Source organism: Berghia stephanieae, chromosome 5 (assembly GCF_034508935.2).
Source record: "Berghia stephanieae isolate SIO BIC M18660-M18661 chromosome 5, UCSD_Bste_1.3, whole genome shotgun sequence".
Lineage (NCBI taxonomy): Eukaryota > Metazoa > Mollusca > Gastropoda > Nudibranchia > Aeolidiidae > Berghia > Berghia stephanieae.
Window position 1 is genome coordinate 70,242,015 of NC_088364.1, and position 23,095 is coordinate 70,265,109.

The 23,095-nt window shown below is 35.5% G+C and overlaps 1 protein-coding gene and 1 long non-coding RNA gene across 2 annotated transcripts; both read left to right on the plus strand.

Annotated features, from left to right (window-relative positions):
* The first annotated feature begins 349 nt into the window (after window positions 1-349).
* Window positions 350-7,372, plus strand: LOC144973523 (uncharacterized). Its single transcript, XM_078916040.1, has 2 exons — window positions 350-844; window positions 5,934-7,372. The coding sequence occupies exons 1-2, from the start codon at window positions 490-492 to the stop codon at window positions 7,073-7,075; spliced, it is 1,497 nt and encodes a 498-aa protein (XP_078772166.1). The 5' UTR covers window positions 350-489; the 3' UTR covers window positions 7,076-7,372.
* LOC144973524 (uncharacterized) lies at window positions 7,369-9,825 on the plus strand. The gene is made up of 3 exons (XR_013645568.1): window positions 7,369-7,807; window positions 8,473-8,589; window positions 9,364-9,825. It is a non-coding gene; the product is annotated as an uncharacterized LOC144973524 (long non-coding RNA).
* The last annotated feature ends 13,270 nt before the right edge of the window (window positions 9,826-23,095 follow it).

Below are 23,095 nucleotides of genomic sequence, written 5' to 3' on the forward strand. Positions count from 1 at the left end.
ACTTCGCATTGATGTTTGTCGTCTCACGAGTTCAACTCTCGGTCGACCTGTCAACATTCCTTTTTGCCTCGGACGTAATCATTAATAGAATGTTGTGTGGTTTTGACCGTGAAGAAAACCTTAAGAAGTCACATTTATATCCTTTTAGAGAGATCGTTTTGAATAATTTTGAGTTAAACGAGCGAGCAGCAACTTGTTTTCATGAACGGCCGATCAGCGCTTGTTTACTATAGTAACGCGATTCCCAGCCAACATCAAAATGGCGGATATTTTTCTCATCGAGGCCGCTGGTTGGTTAGCCAATAAGAGCACCGTACGGCTTCCATTGGGTAAATTCCTTGGTTTGAACTGGCAGACATGTAGAAGTTTATTTTCTTGACTGTTTAGTTCTGTTTTTATCTTGACTGCGATAGACCATATTATAGTGAATAATAAAGTCATTAAGTGTTATTCCGGATTACTGATCAAGAAAAAAATAATAGTTTTAAAATGTTTGAGACTTTCGTAGATCGTTGCGATGATATTATGGTTATAGATGCTTCTGTTAGAAACAGGTTTAGGTGGTCTTGGCTGGAAGAGAAAGATTCGCTTGGCAACTTATTGTCCGATTACATGCGGAAAATTCCGGCGCCTGGATTTTGTTATTGTTTGATTTGCAATCGGCGGTTGAGTTATGGTGGCAAAGGCAAATCAGTTTTGACTCGACATGCCGAAATTTTATCTCACAAAGCTCGTAGTAAGGAATTAAAGAAAAAACAGACAGGAAGTTTCGATGAAGGGGCCGCAAGTGCTACAGCTCTTGGACAGAGTCGACCCTCCTGTGATGCTGCACCAAAATCTGAGTGTGAGTGTTTAAATTTTTGTTCCCCTTGTGTGTGTTTAAATGTTTTCCCTTTCTCAACACATTTATAAGTTTTAATTATTTTACAAACAATTGTAGGTACATCATCTCAGCTGAACTGAGTGTTAAATTGTAATTGACAAAAGACAAATGTAAACATTTATTTATTTTTTTCATAGACAAAATAGGTCTTTAAAATTAAAAAACCATTTCATATATACCTTGGACCTTACCTTTAGATCTAGGATGAACGTTTCCACAGTAATGATGATTTTGATACTCAAAATTTACCATTGCAAATCAAAAAGCTCAAAACCTGTGACTGGGGATTCCCCTACTGAACAGCCCCTCGTGTCTCGTGTAAATTATAGTAGAATCTGACTGAAAACAGAACTCCCCCCCCCCCCCCCCCAATGCCTTTTAGTCCCTTGTATATTTTAAGGCCGGCTCTATTTCTCAGAACGCTCAGGAAAATAAACTTGAACTCTATTTCTCTGAATGGTCGACTAGCCTCCATTATCCAAGAGAGAATAGAAGTAAACCTAAATAAGAAAGCCCAAGTCTTAAGACGGAACAGAGGCTGAAAGACAGGATTGCACAAACTCAAGATAGATTGAAGTCTAACAGAAAGTTGGGAATAAAAGACAGAGTGCCCAAGCACTGGCAAAAGAAAACCTCCCCTAAAATGCATACACATTCATCATTTACACACTCTTGTAAATAACAAAAAAAGATCTTGAGAATGGAAATTGTCAGAGAAATAGAGATCAAGTTTATTTTCCTGAGCATTCGGAGAAATAGTCACTTTGTATAATTTGTGCATTGCTCAACTATTGATTGTCACTGAAATCCTATATGTATTTTTAAAAATTTATTTATTTATTTATTTATTGGTGTTTTTTTTTTTCATAGCGCCCTGAGCACCTTTGAATGGAAGTGTGCAGTTTGTAGACGCTTCATTACTATTATTATTATTATTATTTTTTATTATTATTATTATTATTATTATTATTATTATTATTATTATTATTATTATTATATATTATTATTATTATTATTATTATTATTATTATTATTATTATTATTTTTCAGTATCAATTCTCAGGATATAAATATTTGAATAGTAATATAAACGTTTTAGGTTACACGTAGTGATTAAAAAATTACAGAAATGTTATAGCGTCTATCACTGGTTATTCACGCACAGGAGATGAAATTGAATGCACTTGGTTTACAACCTTATCATGGAGAAAAGAGAGTTGGTCATTGTCGGCCAAAATTAACGAAGTGGTAATTCCGACTCGAGTCTGAATAGTCTCCATGGCGATTCAGACTCAAACTTCAATATTCGTGTGCATACAGAGGGGAAGATGATTGAATGTGGCCAGTAGGCAGAAGGTGGAACTGATAATGATAAAGAAATAGAAAAAAGAAATTCTGTTTTGCCCATATCACACTGGTTCAGCTCACACTCCTACTCACACTATCAGAATATTTATTTTTGGCCTGATTTTATTTGGACATCGTGATTTGTTGACAGTTACTTTGACTGACTTTTGTTACTTTTTGAAGAGTTAAAACTCTTTTCTTTTCTATCTAGACTTCCAATTGATCAATGATTTTGTCTTTCTCATCAAATAAAGCGGGTTTAGACTACCTGTTCATAGTTACTAAAATCTTAATTTTTATTTGTATTAATTTTTTTGTAACTATCAATAATTAAAGTATTAAAAACAAAAAAAAACCTACAGGAGATTATTCAGACCGAGTTGCATTGGAATTTGAGTCCGAATAGTCATGGGAGACCATTCAGACTTGAGTCCAAATAGCTGCAGTCCAAAATTAAACATACGTCAACCCCTTCAATCTCGATTAAATTCAACCCAGACATAGATAAATGAAATATTCAGATGACCTTTCTATTATTTAAAAAAAGTTTTTGAAAAAAAACATTTCAACATTTTTTTTTATGACATAATTTTTGTCAAACTATAATTTCTGGAGAACAAAAGCCAGAGTAGCCTTCAACAACATTTGGAAAGCATCAAAAATTAAAATTCAAGTCAAATTCAAGTCTGTCCTCCTGTATGGTTCTGAAACTTGGAAAACCACTAAATGCATCCTTCCCTGCCTCCAAAACATTTGTCAATAGATTACTTCGCAAAATCCTGAAGATAAAATGGATTGACAAAATTAATAACAAGGGTGGAGAAGAGCAGGACAAGAAGCCATTGAAAGGAAATTATCCCCCCCCCCCCCCCCCCCCCCCCCCCCAAAAAAAAAAAATGGAGATGGATAGTACACACATTGAGGAAACCAAAGGACAATATCACAAGGACAGCCCGGCAATGGAATCCATCCGGAGAGAGGAAAAAAGGAAGAACAAGGTCAACCTGGAGGAGAGACCTTCTAGTAGAAGGCTGGGATATACTGCATTGGTGATCTTACACTACATCTGCTCCTCTTTTCACTCTCATAATGTAGAAATCAACAGAAATTCTAAATGATACATAAATGATCTATCTGGTTCTTAGTCCTCTGATCTGGTAATATCCAAGTAGTTTATATATGTCCTTAATTTGGGAAAATGCTCATAAATAAAGTATTAAATGCAAAAAAGTATGCCAGCAGCTCTTCATTTTCATGCATTTGCCCAAGCCCAGTTCTGCTGCAATATCATCATCACCATCTCATCACCACCACCACCATCTTTCTTCATATACTACTGCTACAACAACTACTACTAGAGTGAAGTACCACTTCATGCCACATTAACCTCTTAAAATTGCCAACCATTAGTGTTGATCTATACAGTCCATTAAAAAATTTAATCCTTGCTTCTTTTTCCAAGGAAACTTTTCAAACTTGATAATTCTGGATGAATTTCAAAAGTTGTATTTGAAATTATTTTGCCGCGTTTTCCACCATTACATGTGGTTTCAAATCAAACACATCTATAAAGTGAGTTATTTATTATTTTCGCTCAGAAGAATTTAATAACCATCAGGAAAATTAGTGTATAACCTTTTGAGATCACTTATGCGCAATGTTATCTAATTGGTTAACCTCGTTTTGAAAAGGTCAGGGCGAGTCTAATTACTAATTGTCTTTTTCCACGTTTAATTAAATATACAGGAGTGGGTAGTTTTATCTTGATTTAGTTAAAGTTATAATGATCTGTCATAAGGACCTTTACTTTTTTAAAGGCTTATACTAATATGAATACAAATATGATTATCTTACGAGACCCAAGTAGATTCTAATTGAAAGAAATTCATGACATATACTTGCTATTTATACCACAAGATTTTTGACATATGTGCAAAAATGGGCCATTATTAGTTCTAGGCTGGCATACTCAAAACCAAGGTGCACACTTGAAGCAAAGTACATATCGACATCTCAACCCCCCCCCCCCCCCCTCTCTCTCTCTCTCTCTCTCTCTCTCTCTCTCTCTCACACATACACACATAGGATGTCAAAAGGGGTGGGGTTGGAAATATATGTCTGGAATCTCTTTACCCCCTCATAAAAATTAGTACGAATATTAGAATTTTTCCTAAGAAATTGATAAGCAATTCCAAAGGGTGCTGATTTGACTCTGTGTACATCCCACAAATTAAGAGAAAGATGCTCAGCTGATTACATAGGGTGTCAATGAATTGCCCAATAGCACAGTGATTCACCAAACTCTCAGGCTTCCTAAGATAGCTGTCGCTGCCACCTTCTCATCCTCTGCTGTCATAGACTCAATGACTCAATGCACACTGTTTCTTATTTTCACTTGCATTCAACGATGAGGTGGATGGATGGGGTCTTTTGACTCCAATGGTGGGCAGGAGGTCACTTGCTGGGTCTTTTAACCCCATATATCTGTTTTCTTAGTTGCTCTCTGTCTTTGTCATGGAACGGGGTTACTTGGTTTTGTCCGGGCCCTTGTTGGAGACCCTGGCTGAGTCAAATGTATAGTGTTGGTTTTGGGAGATATTTTTTTCCCTTGTAAATGTTATGTTATGATCCTTATTTTTTTGTTTTGAAAATATCTTGTAAACATTTGAGTGGATTCCTCTTAGTGGGGTCCTGTGCTGGAGTCTGAATGAGTCTTTTCGGTGATATCAGACTAAATACATTGCTGGTCTGCTCTTGGAATATACATCTGTTTCCTATTTGAACCGTTTTCCTATTGTCTTCCTATTCTTGGGTGCTTTAATTGTTACTTGTAATTCTCGATTTTTTCTTTACTATCCCATTTTACTTCCTGATATGTCCTAGGTAGCTGCAAGCGTTGTAAAGCCCTTAAAAACAAACAAAATCAAAGATGAGATATATGACCCGGCTCCTGAACCATGTTGGTAGAGGCCTTTAGGTTGCAGATTCTCTACTAGGGGAGGTTTCATAGTTCTGCGGTTTGAGTCCAAATATGTCTCACCACTACCTACAACCATGTACACAGTTCTTCCTAAAGATAAAGATCATGATAAGGCTGGCATCTGCATTTTTTACGGCCGCAAATATCAGGGCAATCCGCAAATTTTGGCAAATTTCCCAAAATTGGCAAATCGTGGCAAATTTTGGGAAAATTGGCAAATCGCGTGGCAAATTTTGGGAAAAATAAGAAGCGAAAAGAAAATAACGAAAAAAAAAGTGCGAAACTTGAGAAATGTTGCAGCTTTGCCTGGTCCCAAACCAAGGGAAGCTACTCTCTACGGATAATGATCCTTTAAAATCTTTGTAACAACGCTATTCACAGTCATTTCATTTCTCAAGTCAAATAAATTGAGTCACTTACACTTCCAACTTTAGTCATGGATCATTTCGTCAAAAAATCTTCAAATAAGGACCCAAAGTGCAGCAAATTTGTTGGCAAATTTTGGGGTTTTTTTGGCAAAAAATGCAGATGACAGATAAGGGCGTCAATTAAGTTGGAACTGATGATTACAGCATGGAAGTGCTGATTTTCTTTTTTTTTTTAGCATAGTTGCAATTATGAATGTTATTATTTTTTTCTATTGGCTTTTAAAAAGTTTTAAAAAAATAAAGGCTGTCAAAAATCTTTAATGCTAAGCTTTCTTCATATCTTCCTTTTTTATAGGTATGATTGACTTTGATACAATGATGAAGGACAATTGTTCCTCTTCGACTGAACCATCAATGCCTGATACTCCGCCTCTGTTATGTCCGGAAGAACGTCCCTTCTTACAGAGGTCCCTCAAGAAAAAATCATCAATTTTGGATAATCCAACTGTGTCAGACCAGTGTCTGATTCCTTCATCACTGGATAAAAACTCAATGCCCAATACTCCACCTCTGTTATTTCAGAAAAAACGTCAACGTCCCTCGACAAAGAAGTCCCTCAAGAAAAAATCATCAATTTTAGATAATCCACCTGTGTCAGACCAATGTCTGATTCCTCCATCACTGGATAAAAACTCAAAGCCTGATACTCCACTTCTTTTATTTCAGAAAAAATGTCCCTCCACAAAGAAGTCTTTCCGGAAAAAAACATCAATTTTAGATAATCCACCTAAGGCAGAACAATGTCTGATTCCTCCATCACTGGATAAAAACTTTGACGAAACAAGCAGGGGATTAATCACAGCTGCATTTGAGGTTGCGGTGAAGAATAAATGTATTGATTCCCTAACAAAAAAGATGGGAAAATTAAAAGAGACCTGCATTGAGTTGAAAGGTTACTACAATAAGGAAAATGTGAAAAGAAGGGAGAGTAGACTTGCAACTATGCGAATGATGTTGAGAGTCAAGAATTTGAGGCTTTCAAAAGAGAATACAAGACTTGTGAGCAAGACTGGGATGCTGGAAGCAGAAAATGAGGAGTTAAAGAGAAAGCTGGAAGAAGTTAATATTCGAAATAGAGATTTGCTGAAGAAAGTCAGACGCCATAAAAAGAGATTGGTAAAATTAAAAAGAGAAAAAAAGAGTGCTTTGAATAGAGCTAGATATCGCCTGAAAAGAAGTAGAGAACTGTCACGAGGCGATATTTCCCTAAGTGATTTTCAACATTATCACATTTTACCTGAAACTATAAGTGAGAGATCACTGTCACAACAAGATGATATTTCCCAAAGTGGTTTTCAACATAATGACAATTTACCTGAAACCATAAACGAGAATGCACTGTCACAACGAGATAATATTTCCCCAAGAAGCTTTCAACATTACCACATTTTGCCTGATTTCAAAATCAAGAAAGAACCATCACAAGATGATTTTTAACCAAGTGATATTCAACATTATGGCATTTCACCTGAAATCAAAAATGAGAAAGGACCAATATAAACAATGGAAAAAAAAAGGATGTTAACACAAATTGTCAAACAAAAGGCAAATTTATTGAATAACTGTCAGACAAAACCAGTCTTAGCATTATGGAAATATTTAAATTTGTCCTTACTTAATAGTGGTAAAGGATTCAGTTAAAACTTTTTTTTTAAAGCAAAGGGATTTCATACCCCCCCCCCCCCCCCCCCCCCCCCCCCCCCCCCAAAAAAAAAAAAAAAAAAAAAAAAAAAATCAAATAAATATATTTAATAAACAACCGAAACAAAATCAATGCTTGGTATCAGGCTTTCAAATACCTCACAAAAAGACAGTTTTTAGTGATTCGATGCATTTTTATGCATGACAAGGAATTATTGAATATATTAGTGATACAATCTGTCAATGATGCTTTATGGCAAGAGCAAGTTGAGGAAAATTGACTGATGTGTTAGAGATAGACTGTTATTTGTAAAAAATCTTTTCTACTTGGTCAAACTAAACCTGCAGGCAGAGTGTAAAACTGCTAAAAGACTGGTGATTGACTTGATTTAGCAGATGCCACACAATAAAAAGTGCTTAGTTTTGAGTTACACACCAGATGGATACAAATAACAAGTGGTGAGCTTGAGTTACACACAGTTCTCATCATCTGAAAGAGATTCCCCATCTTAAATGTATTTCTCCAAGGTGAGCAACATCAGCTATTTGGATTTCTAACATATTAACCTTCGACAGATTGTGGATACGATCTAATAGTTCAATATTTTCCTATAGAATACATCTTGTGATGTCACATCATTTTTTAACAACCTCGACTTATCCAATTTGTTTTGGCAAATCTACCACTGCACACCTATATTGAAGACCAAAATAATCCTAAGGGATAAATGTCATTTATTTAGAGTTAAAGTTAAGACATTGTCTGTCATTCTGGTGCCCCCCCCCCCCCCCCCCCCCCCCCAAAAAAAAAATAAAATAAAAAAAAAAATAAAAAAAGAGCCAACGAAAAAACCCCATTTAATCTCAAATTTCAAAGTTTACATTATTCAATATGAAGCATTCCTTCATAGTCTTGTACTTAGGTCCCTGTAATGGACCTTTAGATTATATCAGTTTCTGTATCCTTAATTGAACACCAGCAATTATCTTCCACTCTTTTTGTTTGATTAGGATTTTAATGTTAAGACATATCAACAACAGCCATTCAATTTATTAAAAGTAATATCGTTATGCATTTTGATAGAATGTTTTACTTCATTCACAGCCATTAAATGATTTTTTGAAATAAAGCAACAAAGTAAAACGTTAACCACTATAATTGTAATTATTTCTTCTTTTTTTTTTTTTTAAAGTTTTTGTGGGTGATATAGGAATTTCAAGAATGTTTCGCAACAACACCATAGCATTGCACGGATACCGAGCCATCCATCCATCTTACTGGTAGTTGACATTTCTCACATTTCTTCAAGGTTGGTTTCTTTAGTATTATTGCCCATTTCATTTCATTACAATGCACCCTGGACCTTGACGCTGAAATGACCTAAAGCTGTTGCAAGCATTATTAAACCAAGGTTGCCTATTTTCCTTATATTTAAGGAATTCAGTACGCTATAAACCCTCAGTATATTTTCCTATCACCTGTTAAACTGAAAAAAGTAAGTAAATAATGACAATGTTCAGCACTCAGACAAGGGTCGGTCAATGTTTTGTGTAAAAGTAGTTCATTAAATTTTTGCCTTCTGAATTGGCAACCCATAAACATTAAACAGTTTAATAAATTGGAATCAGAGACTGCGCAAAAAAAAAAAAAAAAATGTATTGAATGACATTAATTTGACTTGTATCACCTCACCCAAGGTAAGTTGTAAATCTGGCTGAATTAATTGTTTTCTTAAAAGGTATGCGGTTTTATGACCAATTTAATTTCAGCATTTAGTTTTCTATGTGTCTGAACCACTATGAATATGTTACAGTTACAGATTGTCTTGATTGCAGGCAATTAGATTTAAATTATGTTGCTTTGTATATACTCAGGGATGGGGTTTGTTTTAATAGAAAATATTCTGTTACTTGCGAGTAGCTTTTTAGTTTGTGAAGTGGGATTTTACAAGATGAGTGTATATATAGTTAAGTGAATTTAGAGAAGAGAATACCAGAAGTTTTTCTTACAATAATCTTTCTAGTTCATTTACAATAAATTTTGCCAATTTTTCCCATAACAATTCACCATTCTATATTCTCAGATTCGGTCTCACTGTCACTGTCAGCCAGAATACTGTTATAATCAACGCTGAATTGAAAAGAGATAATCCACATGTTTGCCACCGTTTCACAGGCCAGAGATGGAATAAGTTCAGACATCAGTATCACAGCTCTTCTTTATATACGTATGACATGCATTTTATCTTTTTGACATACGTTCATTTGCACAAAGGTTAATTATTAGATATTGAATTCATTTTTTTTAAAAATCCATACAGGCATAGTTACTTGTCCTTGCACCGATCATACTACTAAGATCTCTGTTGCTGTAACAGAGATCAGTAATGATTTTTGATGAGATCATTTTATTCATCATCATCATCGTCAACAGTTTTCAATATCTGCAATAGTCTATAAATTTTATTTATTTATTGGGTTTTTTTTTCCTGACAAAAATGCATGTTATTTGATACAATTAAAAATCCTGTTTGATAAAGCGCTAATTTCTCTTAGACTTACGTGGGATTATTATTGTTATTATTATTATTATTATTATTATTATTATTATTATTATTATTATTATTATTATTATTATTATTATTATTATTATTATTGTTATTATTATTTATTTATTAATTTTTTATTTTTAAAAAAATTTATGCTATGAATTTGTACATTTATGATTTATTCAATTATGAACAGTTTTCATTACTGGCAGTAGTCCATAACAGTTATTTTTTGACTTTACAATGCCCTATTGATATACTAGCTAGGGGAATTAGGGACATAAAACCCCCGAATTGTGCAAATTAGTGATGAAAGCATGAATTTTTTATGAAAAAAAGTTCGTGCTCTAAGGTTTAAATTGTGATATTGAACCAGTTTCTCATCACTCCAAGAGCTGAGATATCAGCAATTTAAATCGTGTAAAAATTCACGGTGGTGATGAAACTTGCCGCCTTCACAACGACATTTTGCTTTGGTGTCAAAAGGTCACAGACTACGTCATTGGTACCGAGTACACATAATGTACCTTGTTACTTAAATCAAAATCGGAAGGCGGGTGGTTGGATGGGAGCATCACCCTTGAATCATATACCTATGATGTTCGCATGGGTGTACGATCCGATAGTGATGTCGTTTCTTCTTCTCTTTACTAGCCTATCCTGCTTCTTTGGTTTGTGATTGTATTTTTGACAGGGGATATTTTTTTTTTTCTGTAAATCTTCTGCCTGTTTGTTCTTGGTTATTTATAATTTAGCTTATGATATCTTGAGGTTATGATTTTGATTTACATTTGTACTATTTTTGTTAGATTGCTTGATTTTTTGTTTCAGCGGTCTCTCATATAACCTCAATTGTGTTGGAAGAGACCTAAAGCAACAACAAACAAACAAACAAACAAAATCGGAAGTATAACTTATCATTTATTCATAACATACAACTTATCAAATTCATTCATTTACCAAGAGAGTAACATAATTTTTTAAAGTATTTGTTTTTAATCCAAAAGTTTACCAATTTGGTTATTTCAAATTTTACCGGCATTGGAACGCGGAACATGAGATTGTGAAATCGAAGAAATCAAAGTTTTGGTGGTCGAATACGAATACGAGAAAAACAAAAAACAAACATGATTTTTTTCCCTCTCATATCTTTTGTATATTCCGATAGCTTTCAAAGAGTATAATCTTTATTTTCTTAATGTCTTATTAAATTAGAATTATTTGAAAATAATAGACTCCCGCTCATGTGAAGCTATCTATAAACAATGCATCGCATTCTGCGGTTGCTAGTTGCGTCGTCTGCTTTCGGGTCGGCGAGGTCACGAAACGGTGTCTACTTGAACTCTGTCGCCTTTTACCCACCTCATAATAATAATAATAATAATAATGATGATGATGATGATCATCATCATTAGCAGCATACCGAGCACCTAGATATCGCTTAAGCCTTAAGCATCAATGTTAATGTGTCACACTAATTCAATACAGATATGTTATTATTGTGGTTTGCGTAATAATATGGTTCAAATAAAATATCAGGTTGAAAATGTCCGTATCATCATCCTCTTTAACATGACCATCATGAACCGCCTCAACCCCATCACCAACAATCCCGTGATAAAGTCACTTAACCCATTAAATCATGAAGTTGACGATGTACTAAATCTTGTACTAACTACTAACAATTATATAATGGCAAAGTGTAGTATTGAGGTGGATTGGTCAAAATGATTAATTTGTCAAGAGGTAAAAATAAAATAAAATTAGAATGCCCAGCTCTGTCACAGCGGAAATCTTGTGGTTTAATGGTACGTGACTTTTGTAGCGTAGCGTTCTACCAGCTATGGTGTTAAGACTTTTAACGGATTAGCAAATGATAGTGACAAGCTAGATTTGTCTGTTGAAGACCGCTCTGAGGATACACTGGAGGTCCTGAAGCAAAATGATACTAAATGGCACAAATTCTGTCGCTCTTGATATACGGCGACAAAAAATCAGAAGGCTCGTTGTGAAAAATGAGAAATCACAAGAAAACTTGTCAAAGTATCCCGATCTAAACAATCTCTCATCATCCCACTGTCCAAGGAGGCAGAAAATGCGTTTTCCCTCAGATGACGTAATCACAAGAAATAGGACACATTGTATGCTTTGCAACAATAAGATGAAGCTTCCCTCCATTCAATAATGACAAAAAACATGAACGAAAATATCCGCGTGGCTGCAGAAATTATAAACGATGTCCAGATTCCCTCCATATTCTCAAATAGCGATTTGATTGCGCAGGAAGTTCATTTTCAGAAGATTTGTCATGTCCGTTTTATGAACATAAAAAATGCTGAATATTACCAAAACAAACAAAGGTCTAGTTTTGCTGTTGCTGAAATTGTTTCTTCTTCTTCCTCTTCAAGCAGAAACTTCCCGTGGAAGGCTCAGTAGCAGTATACCCAATTGTTTTACTGGGAGTTATCCAAATTGTTCCTAAGTCGTATAGTTGAGGGCAGAAACGACTGAAGATGGTAGTCCACTCTAGATTGTGGCAACATAAATTTACCAGGTTTCCTCTTGTTCTGTTGGAGGCCGTGTAATGACACCTGACCTGACCTTTGTAAAATACATTTAGTTTATTCTTCTCTCTCCTTTCCTTCATCAATGGTTCCAAATGGGGTGTCATATATAACTTTGATTTGTTTGAGGATTTTGTTGAACGAATTTTATAGCTTTTTTTTTTTATTGATTCTACTTACCTAATTTCGGAGGTGTGATCGGGATCCCATACCTTAGCGCTTTACTTGAGTTTTGGTCTAACATAAACTTTATAGCATTTCTCTTTTCTAGTTACTTTGTAGCCGAAGAGGTTTCTTCTCAAGAATCTCAGGGTGGATTTTGCCTTCCTGTATATGTATGAAATGTGATCTTCCCAGGTCAGGCGATTGTTTATCGTTACTCCGAGATATTTTGCTTTGGTGACGTCTTCTAGTGTGTTGTTGTGTATTATCTTTCTTTTGTTGGTAATTTTCTGGAACCAAGGTCCCGATGAAGAATTTTTGAATCTTTCTTATGCCTTATTGGTCTGTACAAAAGGCTGTCATCCGCAAATAGTCTCAGTTGAGTTCCTAGCGACAATCTTTCAGGCAAATCATTGATGTAGATAAGGAACAAGAGGGGACCCAGTACGGTACCTAGGGACACACCTGTAGTACTGGAGCTGAGTCTGACATTGCTCTTTCAGTTGTTTACGATTAGTGAGAAAATCCATTATCCAGTCGTGTGTGTTACTCATGATTCCATATCTCCGCAGTTTAATAGCCAGAGTATGGTATTTGACATTATCAAATGATTTACTAAAGTCTTATAATATAGCATCTGTTTGGAGTTGTTTATTCATGTTTTCTGTTAGGTTGTTGCAAGTTGTTATTCGTTGTGTTTCACAAACGCTCTTCTTTCTGGAGTCATGCTATATATAAAACATTCATGTATAGAACAGAGCAAAGAGAGAGAGAGAGAGAGAGAGAGAGAGTCCATAAATTGCCAGAATTAATCAAGATGTATAGCAAAGAATGCTGTGAATGAGGTTGCATCCAGTCGTATGTTCACCCAATCAGGTTCAGAGACAGACTCCAGCCGGTCCTACCAGGCTAACCTCGGGAAAGGAAACGTTTTTAGCCTTCAATAAGACAACATCTGGTTTTCTTGAACACAGTGCCATGGAAAAAGCTGACAACGAGGTATTGGCTTATCTTGCGCCGTTAAAATAATTCAAAGAGATCGGGATAAACTAGAAAAGGCTGCTGTTGAATTCTCTCAAGCCCCCCAAGAAAAATGTGTTCCACAGACATTTGTCTAATAAATATGATTTTTGTTGGATCCTAATCATCCAAAAATGTTAATATACGTCACCAAGAAAGTCTTTCATTTTCGAAATTAATAGTTACCAACATCACCATAATCACTACCACTATCACCACCACCACCACCACCACCACCTCATCATCATCATTATCGTCATCATCATCATCATCATCCTCATCAACATCATCGTCACCATCACCGCTACCACGATCACTACCACCTCATCATCATCCCACCACCATTATCAATACTACTATCTCCATAATCACCTCATCATCATCATCATCATCATCATCATCACCACTACCATCACACCACCACAACATCATCATCAACATCATCCTGATCATCATCGTCTTCGCCATCATCATCATCATCATCATCATCATCACTACCATAATCACCACCACCACCTCATCAACATCATCACCATCATCACAACTATTATCACCACAATCACCTCATCATCATCATCATTATCACCAACATCACTTCCACCATCATCTTCACCACGATGACGACCAACACAACACAAGTAAAACTAATACCAGCACCATCTCCTCCTCTCCCACCACCCCCCTTCCAGTTCTCATAATACAGCTATACTACCGGCCCATACGGTCCTATATCACATATAGGCACATTGTTAACAATGATAATTATTTAAGCCAAAATAATCAACCGCTTACACGGGCTAAAAATAATATATTTTTAAAGCGCCGAATTGTCAACAAATATTTCCTGGATTACGTCCTTTTGTTTTAATATAGCTCATATAGGCGGATTTTCATCTCCCTATTTTACACTGTTAGAGGAATTTCTCAATGTGGTTCTATATCAACATCGATTAATAGTGGTCTCGAGTTACTTTGTACCAAATTTGGTGCTTTCATCACTAATTTGCACAATTTTACCCTAATTCCGCTAGCTATACAGTGCAACTCCTGGATAACGACATTGCCCGGGACTGGGAAACATGTCGTTATCCAGGGGTGTCGTTAGGGAGCGTTCACATATTACGTCATCAGCTAGGGGGGGAGGGGGGGTCTACCAAATGTTGACATGTGTTGACATGGGGAGGGGGGGGGGGGGGGTCAGACCCAAGATGATGTCATCAAAACATAGGCAAATTAGGCCTGTTTTATTAAATGCAAGAGCTTCAAAAATGGCATTCCAAATAAATTAGCAAAAAGGTGAAAAACTAATTTCAAGATGGAATCATCAAAACCGATTGAACTGCTCAAACTGCTTGCTACCATTCAGTTTTGATTCTGAAAAGTTTTCTTCATCAATCATTTGATTTGGTTGTGTCTAGTTTATTAAATATATTTTGGAGTTTTCATCTGAAGAATGAGTAATAGTATTAGTAATACACATCTCTATGAAAAGTTTGTTGATGCCTATTTAAAGGCATATCACTCCTCGATCACAGCAATGAAAGACCATTCACGAAAATGCGGCATACAAGAAGAACAGCAAATGGGAGAAAGTGATGACGATGAAGATGAAATTGATGATACTATTTATAGTACATTGCCAGAGGTCCAAGGCAGAAACATTTTTGAATCAATTAATTTTATGTTTGGAAATTGAAACAGAAATTCATTCCACTTAAAGACTAATATGCTATAAAATGATTTGCCTCCTATAGTATTTTAAATTACACTTTCTGAATTTTTTTAATAGCACCTGCACCAAGTAGCCTAATTTAAATAATGTTTGTTAGATTTTATCTTTGCAAATTTAAATTTTATGTCCCCATTGTATCGTAAAACATAAATTATCAACAGTTTCTGAAATTAATAAAATGTCTGAATGTGTTTTATCAAACGTTGATAATCAATGTTTATGGTTTGAAAAATGAATAATAAATATTGTGAAATTAAAGTTATCTTTTAGTTTTTATTAAATTAGATGACGTCATCATCTGTTGGAGGGGGGGGGGGGGGGGGGGTCAGGTCAATGATGACAAGTGATGACTTGGGGGAGGGGGGGGGGGGCTAAAAAGGGCAAATTTTTGATGACGGAATATGTGAACGCTCCCTTATTCGGGGTTTCAAGATGGCAGAAAAAGGGGGCGTGATGAGACCCGTGAATACATACAGTGCAATGTGCAGACCAGTGCCTGAGAGAAGACACGTCCTAACGACGTTAGAATGTGTATTTCTCCTGCTTACAAAGGGCATACCAGTTACGCTTTCACTCTCCAATGTGTATTGTCATTGTTTTGATCTCATTTGAGGGGGGGGGGGGGGGGGGGGGGTTATTGTTTAAGAGTGCGAGATGACGATGGTCAGGTATCAACCATCGGTTTCGACTGCAGTTTGTTGTTATAAGGATGTCGCTAAACAGGGGTTTTACTGAAATGTATGTCGCTTTTTGGGGGTTTTATTACTATTGATATGTAGCAAAAAATTTGGGACCAGAGGTCAATGTCGCTATCTAGGGGTTGTTGTTATCCAGAAGTTGCACTGTATTTTTTCTATTGATCAGTGATGATAATCTTCCGCGAATTCCGGGATTTAGAGAATTTCTCAGAAATTTTCCGCTGAATTTGCTGTGTCAAACATTTTCCTCAAAATCACCATTAGGTCTTATGTCATATTTTGACACCTTTGCTTATTGTCGTGAAATTTGGTGACGGCGACAGTCCCATTTTTATGACGTCGACCACATAGAATGGCACCAGATGTCACAATTGACACAGAAGACCAGTGGTGTTCTTTGATGAGTTAGTTGATGGTTGAAGGGGAAGGGGAGGGACAAATGGGTCTGGAAATTTTTTCTCTGTTGTAGCCTACTTATTGCCTTTTTAATTCTCTCTCTCCTCTCTCTCTCTCTCTCTCTCTCTCTCTCTCTCTCTCTCTCTCTCTCTCTCTCTCTCTCTCTCTCTCATAATACGAATATAAAACTATGTTCCTGTTATTTTTACACTTTACTTTTGTTTGATCGATTGACCGAGAAATTGCTATTGTCATCACTGATTCATAGATGTGTAAAAACTGTCTGTACAGGATATATAACAAGCTATTGAAATGTTGTAATTATAAACTGTTATATAACACATTTAAAGGATAACTTAACTCTCGAATTCATCGTGATTGATCAGTGGATCAATTTGTTCAATTTTCCATTCATATGAACTCGAGAGAGTTAAATATATAATAAGAAGCTAGCCCCAATCCTGCCATGCATGGGCAGTGAGCTGAGCATACATAAAATAGTCCTGCTATTCACTAAGTCTTGTTGAGTAAATAATCTGAAATAAAGTAAAGAGAACATTTTTAAACAAGATTTCAACAACGTTCGTACACTAACACGTCTTTATTTTGTACCCAACCCCCCCCCCCCTGTCAAAATTGTTAACTCTCTTGAGACTGAGGGAGTTTTGTAAAAAAAAATTTTAACCTCTTCAATTGTTAAAGACTTAAAAAACCAAGTTATTCATAAAGTAATTGCATATTAATGAAATTTGATAGGTAATTAGTCTCATACCTACTGTTATGTTTAAAATTAAATAAACTGCACCACTCTATCTGCTATAGTTTTAATGATGTGATTGATTGAAAATGTGTATTTTGGTCTTCTGCAAAAATTTAGGGCAATCGAATTTAATGAAATGGGCACTATACTTCTAAAAACTGATTTTGAGTGTTAGTTACACTCCAGCACAGTTTCCTCGAACGTTTTGCATGTCCCGATATATATATATATATATATATATATATATATATATATATATATATATATATATATATATGTATAGGTTTGTAAACATTTGCGTGTATTCCTCTCAGCGGGACCCAGTGTTTGTGTCTGGATGAAACTTTTAGGTGATCTCAAACTAAGTACAATGGTATTGTGCTCTTAGAATCTACATCTACATCCCTATTTCAACCCTTCCCCTTTGTCTTACTTTTTCTTGTGTGCTTTGAAATTGTAAATCTAGACTTTTTCACTATCCCATTACTACAGGAGACGCATTTTTATTCATGTGCGCATCTGGGTGGGGTTCCTGACCTCCCACAGTGGGCACTTACTGCGACTTCTATCCCCTTATATCTGTTTTCCAACTCGCTTTCTGTCTTTGTCTTGCAGTGAGATTACTTGGTTTTGTCCTGGTCCTGGCTGAGAGTGAGAGGGAAACAGTCAAATGTATAGGGGCCTGGTTAGTTTTGGGAGATTATATTTTTTTCCTTTGAAACCATCTCTCTGTTATGCACTGTATTATGTTTTCTTTATATAATATCTGATTTCTAAAACATTTGAGTGTATTCCTCTTAGTGGGGACATGTGCTTGTGTCTGGATAAGACTTTAAGGTGATCTCAAACTAAGTATGTACTTTGATAGTGTGCTCTTGGAATCTACACCTGTTTCTTAATTGAACCAATTCCCCATTGACTTACCTTTTCTTGGGTGCTTTAATTGTAATTCTAGAACTTTTTACTTTCCCATTTTCTTCCTTTTTACTGGCGCTGATACTGATATGACCTTATTGTGTTGCAAGTGCCGTAAAACCCTTTAAAATTAAAACAAAAACAAACATCAGGCGCGCAAGTTTCTCGATTCTAGATCCCAGGCTATACGGTGGTCCAACAAGAGGACACTCATGGACGGTTGCTGATGATCAATTCAGGCCGGCACAAGTGAGAAATCCAGACGCAGATTACAAGCAGCCCCTTGGGTGCTTACCCCTATCCGATTTTTGGACAAAGAAAATTGATGTAAAAAAAACAAACAAGGGGGGCAGTCCTCCGAATTTTTACGTCAATCTTCGATAAGTCAATGAGAAATGCCTTTCACAAAGACACAATCCCTGACCAACTGTTGAACAGGACAACTTAAGAAGGTCGCACAAGACAGGTCACGAAAACCCACTGTTCACCCATCGAGCACGTTACATGTTTACCATTCTCGAATTATGTTCATTGGGGAGGAGGGGGGTCATTTGAATGTACAATCAATAATGTGAAATGTCACTGAATCTTAACTTCTTTAATACCAGATTCCATGTAAGTTTTGTTCGGTATAACCTTTTAAGGGGGTCACTGTTTTCAAATATAGAGAGGTGCATGACGACATATGTAATTATTTATTTGACCTCTCCACTCTTGAGTTCCTCGTTGTTGACAATCTATTCATAGTTAGTATTGCTCATTGCTATTCGCGGCATACCACGAAAAAGAATTCCACGCTTCGCCTCACTGGAGAAATACTTGTAAATTTTCCTCATTGTGACAAATTTTCATGTTAATCCATATTGTTGCCAGTTTTTTTAATGAATGTAGAAATCACAACTGGCAGCTACGCACTGGCTTTCAACTATTAAAATGTAACAATTGTTTATATCAAGTGTGTAGTAAAAATACAATTTACTGTGTAATTTTGAACCTAGGGTGGCAATGTCAGTAAGTAGGGCACATGATTCTCGTGAAAAGTAAGCCCCTCCCTAGTCAAGCCTGTGGGGAGTTCAGTGATCAATATCACAACATAATTAACTGTGTATAATACTGTTAATAAACGTAAACCCTCCAAAAGTTCACTCTTCCCAGACCCTTTGCTTTTTATATACCTGTCATCTGCATTTTTTGCGACCGCAAATATCAGGGCGATCCGCAAATTTTGGCAAATTTCCCAAAATTTGCAAATCGTGGCAAATTTTGGGGAAAACAAGCCAAAACAAAATAAAGAAAAAAAAAGTGCGAAACTTGAGAAATGTTGCAGCTTTGCCTGGGCCCAAACCAAGGGAAGCTACTCTCTACGGATAATGATCCTTTAAAATCTTTGTAACAACGCTATTGCGTAAATTAATCAATGTAGCCTCCTTAAATGTAATAAATTGTCTTTTATCTATATTTTTTTCTGTATCACGTGTTAATTTTTACTAAAACGCTTAGTTCTCCTCGGCAAATTTTTTTGGCAAATTTTGGTCTTTTTGGCAATTTTCTTGGCAAATTTTGGCAAATTTTAGGTCCCAATTGGGCAAAAAATTCAGATGACAGATATACCGTAAAGGAGAATAATCCCAAAGTAAGGTACTGAAACAGATGCGAAAAAAAATATAAAAAATTGGCTTAATGTCACTAACTAGTGTTTGAGCCAATTATCATTAAAATCTATCAGAAGGTTGTGGAGATATTCGCATCAACGCGTGCGCACGGGTAGTGGAACAGATTATTGTGTAGTAGTAGCAGTAGTAGCTCTAGTATCAAAATCACAACAACAGTGCATCAAAATTCTCTTTGCGTAATGTTATTGCATGAAACGACATCGCCAAAAGTACCTATATCAACAATATTTTTTGCCCAGTTTGGCAGACCATTGCAGATGTGAAAACGATTTTTAAAAGAAACGGGTATTTTAACTTTGTTGAGGCACAAAGTGAATGTTTAGTGTAGGCAGATGCACAAAGAGTTATAGGCCCATCTTTCTTTACCGTGAAAACTATTACTGTAAATGTCTATTTAAATAATACGCTAGAATTGTTTGTTTCATCCAAACATCGTGAAAATCAGCCATAGATCATTTTTCTGGTGCGACGGTGTTTCTCCACCGTGGAGACAGGCCATTCACGAATCCAATGAGATGCAGACTCTGGCATAAAAAACTCTAGTATCCCGGGTGGTAATGCGATGCTATCACTAATCGCTCTCTTAATCCCAAATGCATTGCTGAAAAGTTATGGGAATGAGATTAACGAAGAGTAGCGTCCCTTGATTGGACGTCACCCATAGTCTGTGACGTCAGCGGCGGAAAAGTTATTAGAGAGAGAACATCATGTTGGTTGTGCGCATGGTCTCTCGTCCTCGCTTCAGCGTTCTCTCTCTAATAACTTCCGCTGGTGACGTCACAGACTATGGGTGACGTCCAATCAAGGACGCTACTCTTCCGCTAATCTCATTCCCTATAGGACGCTTGAATAAGGTATGAAAAGTAATATATTCAATCTTCTCTTTTTTAACTCTCTCCTTACCAGCTATTTTCAGAATGTTTCTCAAATCTTCACAACTCACCAAACACAAAAATATATTTTTATTACTCAATTTCAAACTGAAAAGCAACAAGTACATTTTAAGCAAAATATTGTTCTGCAAAATGAGCTCTACAACACATAGTATATATACTTTTTATAACTATAACAAAAAAAATTTGCTTAACATTTTGTGATGTACACAAGAAATCGGAATGAGAAAATTGTTTGCAGCATCGTAACTAATGTGACGATTTTTCTATGGTTGGTAAGGAGATGGTAAAGGCAGAATATAGAACTTATCCTCGACTCGGCGCATGGTCGAGTCCTTAGAAAAGGCTCTGTGTTCACATTCTGTAATCGTACTCGGGTTTAAGATGAGTGCCTGATAGACTTGGATCGTATCTGTACATTTACCTGTCCCCGCGGAAAATTGCAAATGAAAACCCCAAAAATTGCACCCAAAATTCCAAAAATTGCAAATTTAAATAAGACATTGTTTTCATAAACAGTGCACAATAATTTATTCTTGCTTTAATTTTATGACAAGCACAGTCCACCAATTTTAATTGGTATGTATTATATAGTATTGTGTCCATAAATTACATTGATATTGACATTGCATACACAGAAAAGAATAGTATGCTCGGTATATACAGGGATGCCACCAGGAGATTTTGAAAGAAAAAAAAACACACTTTTACAAACGCAATGGATTCCTAACAATTATGTGGTAGAAAAGCTCATAAATTAAATTAAATATTATTATTATTATTATTATTATTATTATTATTATTATTATTATTATTATTATTATTATTATTATTATTATTATTATATTATTATTATTATTATTCTCATTAAACGACTTAATATAACCTTTGGCTTGTCTGGGACTGTCTTGCAGTGGTTTGAATCTTATTTAGATGGCAGAAAGCAACAGGTTATGATTTTAGATAAACTTTCTCGTCAACATACATTGTCTTTGGTGTTCCTCAAGGCTCTGTTTTGGGTCCAATTCTTTTTGTTTTGTATACTTCTCCATTATCTAATGTCATCACTGGTCATGGGCTGCGCTATCATCTCTATGCAGATGATACGCAACTTATGCTACTGATAAAACTAAAAATCTCGAAAATATTGTGAAACGTGTGGAAGAATGTGTGACGGATGTGAAAGAGTGGATGGATGCAAACAAGTTGAAAATGAATGAGTCAAAAACAGAAGTGATGATTGTGGGAAATAGAGGGCAGTTGAAGGTGAATGATGGTCTTGAGGTGTTGATTGGGGGTGAAAAGATCAAGTTTCAAAGACTGTGAAAAATTTGGGTGTCTATTTTGATTCAGAAATGAAAATGTCAGCTCACATTTCTGCTCTGTAAATCTTTATACTTTCAATTGAAGAAAATCAGTTCGATCCGTCAGTATATTGCAATTGGAACATGTAAAACATTGGTTGTTTCCCTCATTTTTTCGAAACTAGACTATTGTAACTCGCTGCTTGTCAACTTGCCTCAGGCTTCTATTAAACAATTGCAACTACTGCAAAACAGTGCAGCAAGATTAGTTTTTGGCAAAAAAAAATTTGATCATGCAACCCCTTTGTTGGCCCTCTCTCCACTGGTTGCCCATTGAAAAGCGCACATATTACAAAGCAGCGTGTCTTGTTTATAAGTGTTTGGCCTGTATAGCACCGGCATATCTCACAGATCACGTGGTCATGTGTAAATTTGAAAATTACACTTTAAGATCATGTAATGACCAAACGAAAATTTCGGAAAAAAAGATCAAGAACAAAATTTGGTGATAGATCGTTTGCTTGTTTCGGCCCCAAGATTTGGAATGAACTACCACGTGGTCTGAGGGAGTGCAAGTCTTTACCTACTTTTAAAAAGAATCTCAAGACACATTTTTACTGTATTTGTTTTTCTTGACTCTATATGAATCCTTGATTTGACTATGAATTGTTATTGTTGTTATTATTTTATTTTTTATTTTTTCACTTAAAATTGATATTTATATTGTAAAGTGCCCAGAGCTTGTGTTTTACACGAGAATGAGCGCTATATAAATGTGTATTATTATTATTATTATTAGTATTATTATTCCAAGTACATCTTATACATCATAATACAGTGGAACTCGGGGAGTAACGAGATCGAGGGGACCGGCCATAAAAACTTTCTATTTCCGAGTTACATGAATCTATGTTTATGATAGTATATTAAACACCCATAATAATAATAATATATATATATATATATTATATATATATATATATAATATATATATATATATTATATATATAATATATATATATATTACATAACAGATTGGTGTTACAATAAAATTATTATTAAATAGCATAATGTCATATGGAGGATAACAAATGACATAACTTTTGTCTCTGCTTACAACTTACATGATTCCTTTCATTGTTTTGAGTAT

Excerpts from the sequence above, each read along its gene's own strand:
- LOC144973523 (XM_078916040.1), top strand. The coding sequence starts at position 490 with ATGTTTGAGACTTTCGTAGATCGTTGCGATGATATTATGGTTATAGAT. Across the intron at positions 845-5,933 it reads TGCTGCACCAAAATCTGAGT|GTATGATTGACTTTGATACA; the intron begins GTGAGTGTTTAA and ends CCTTTTTTATAG.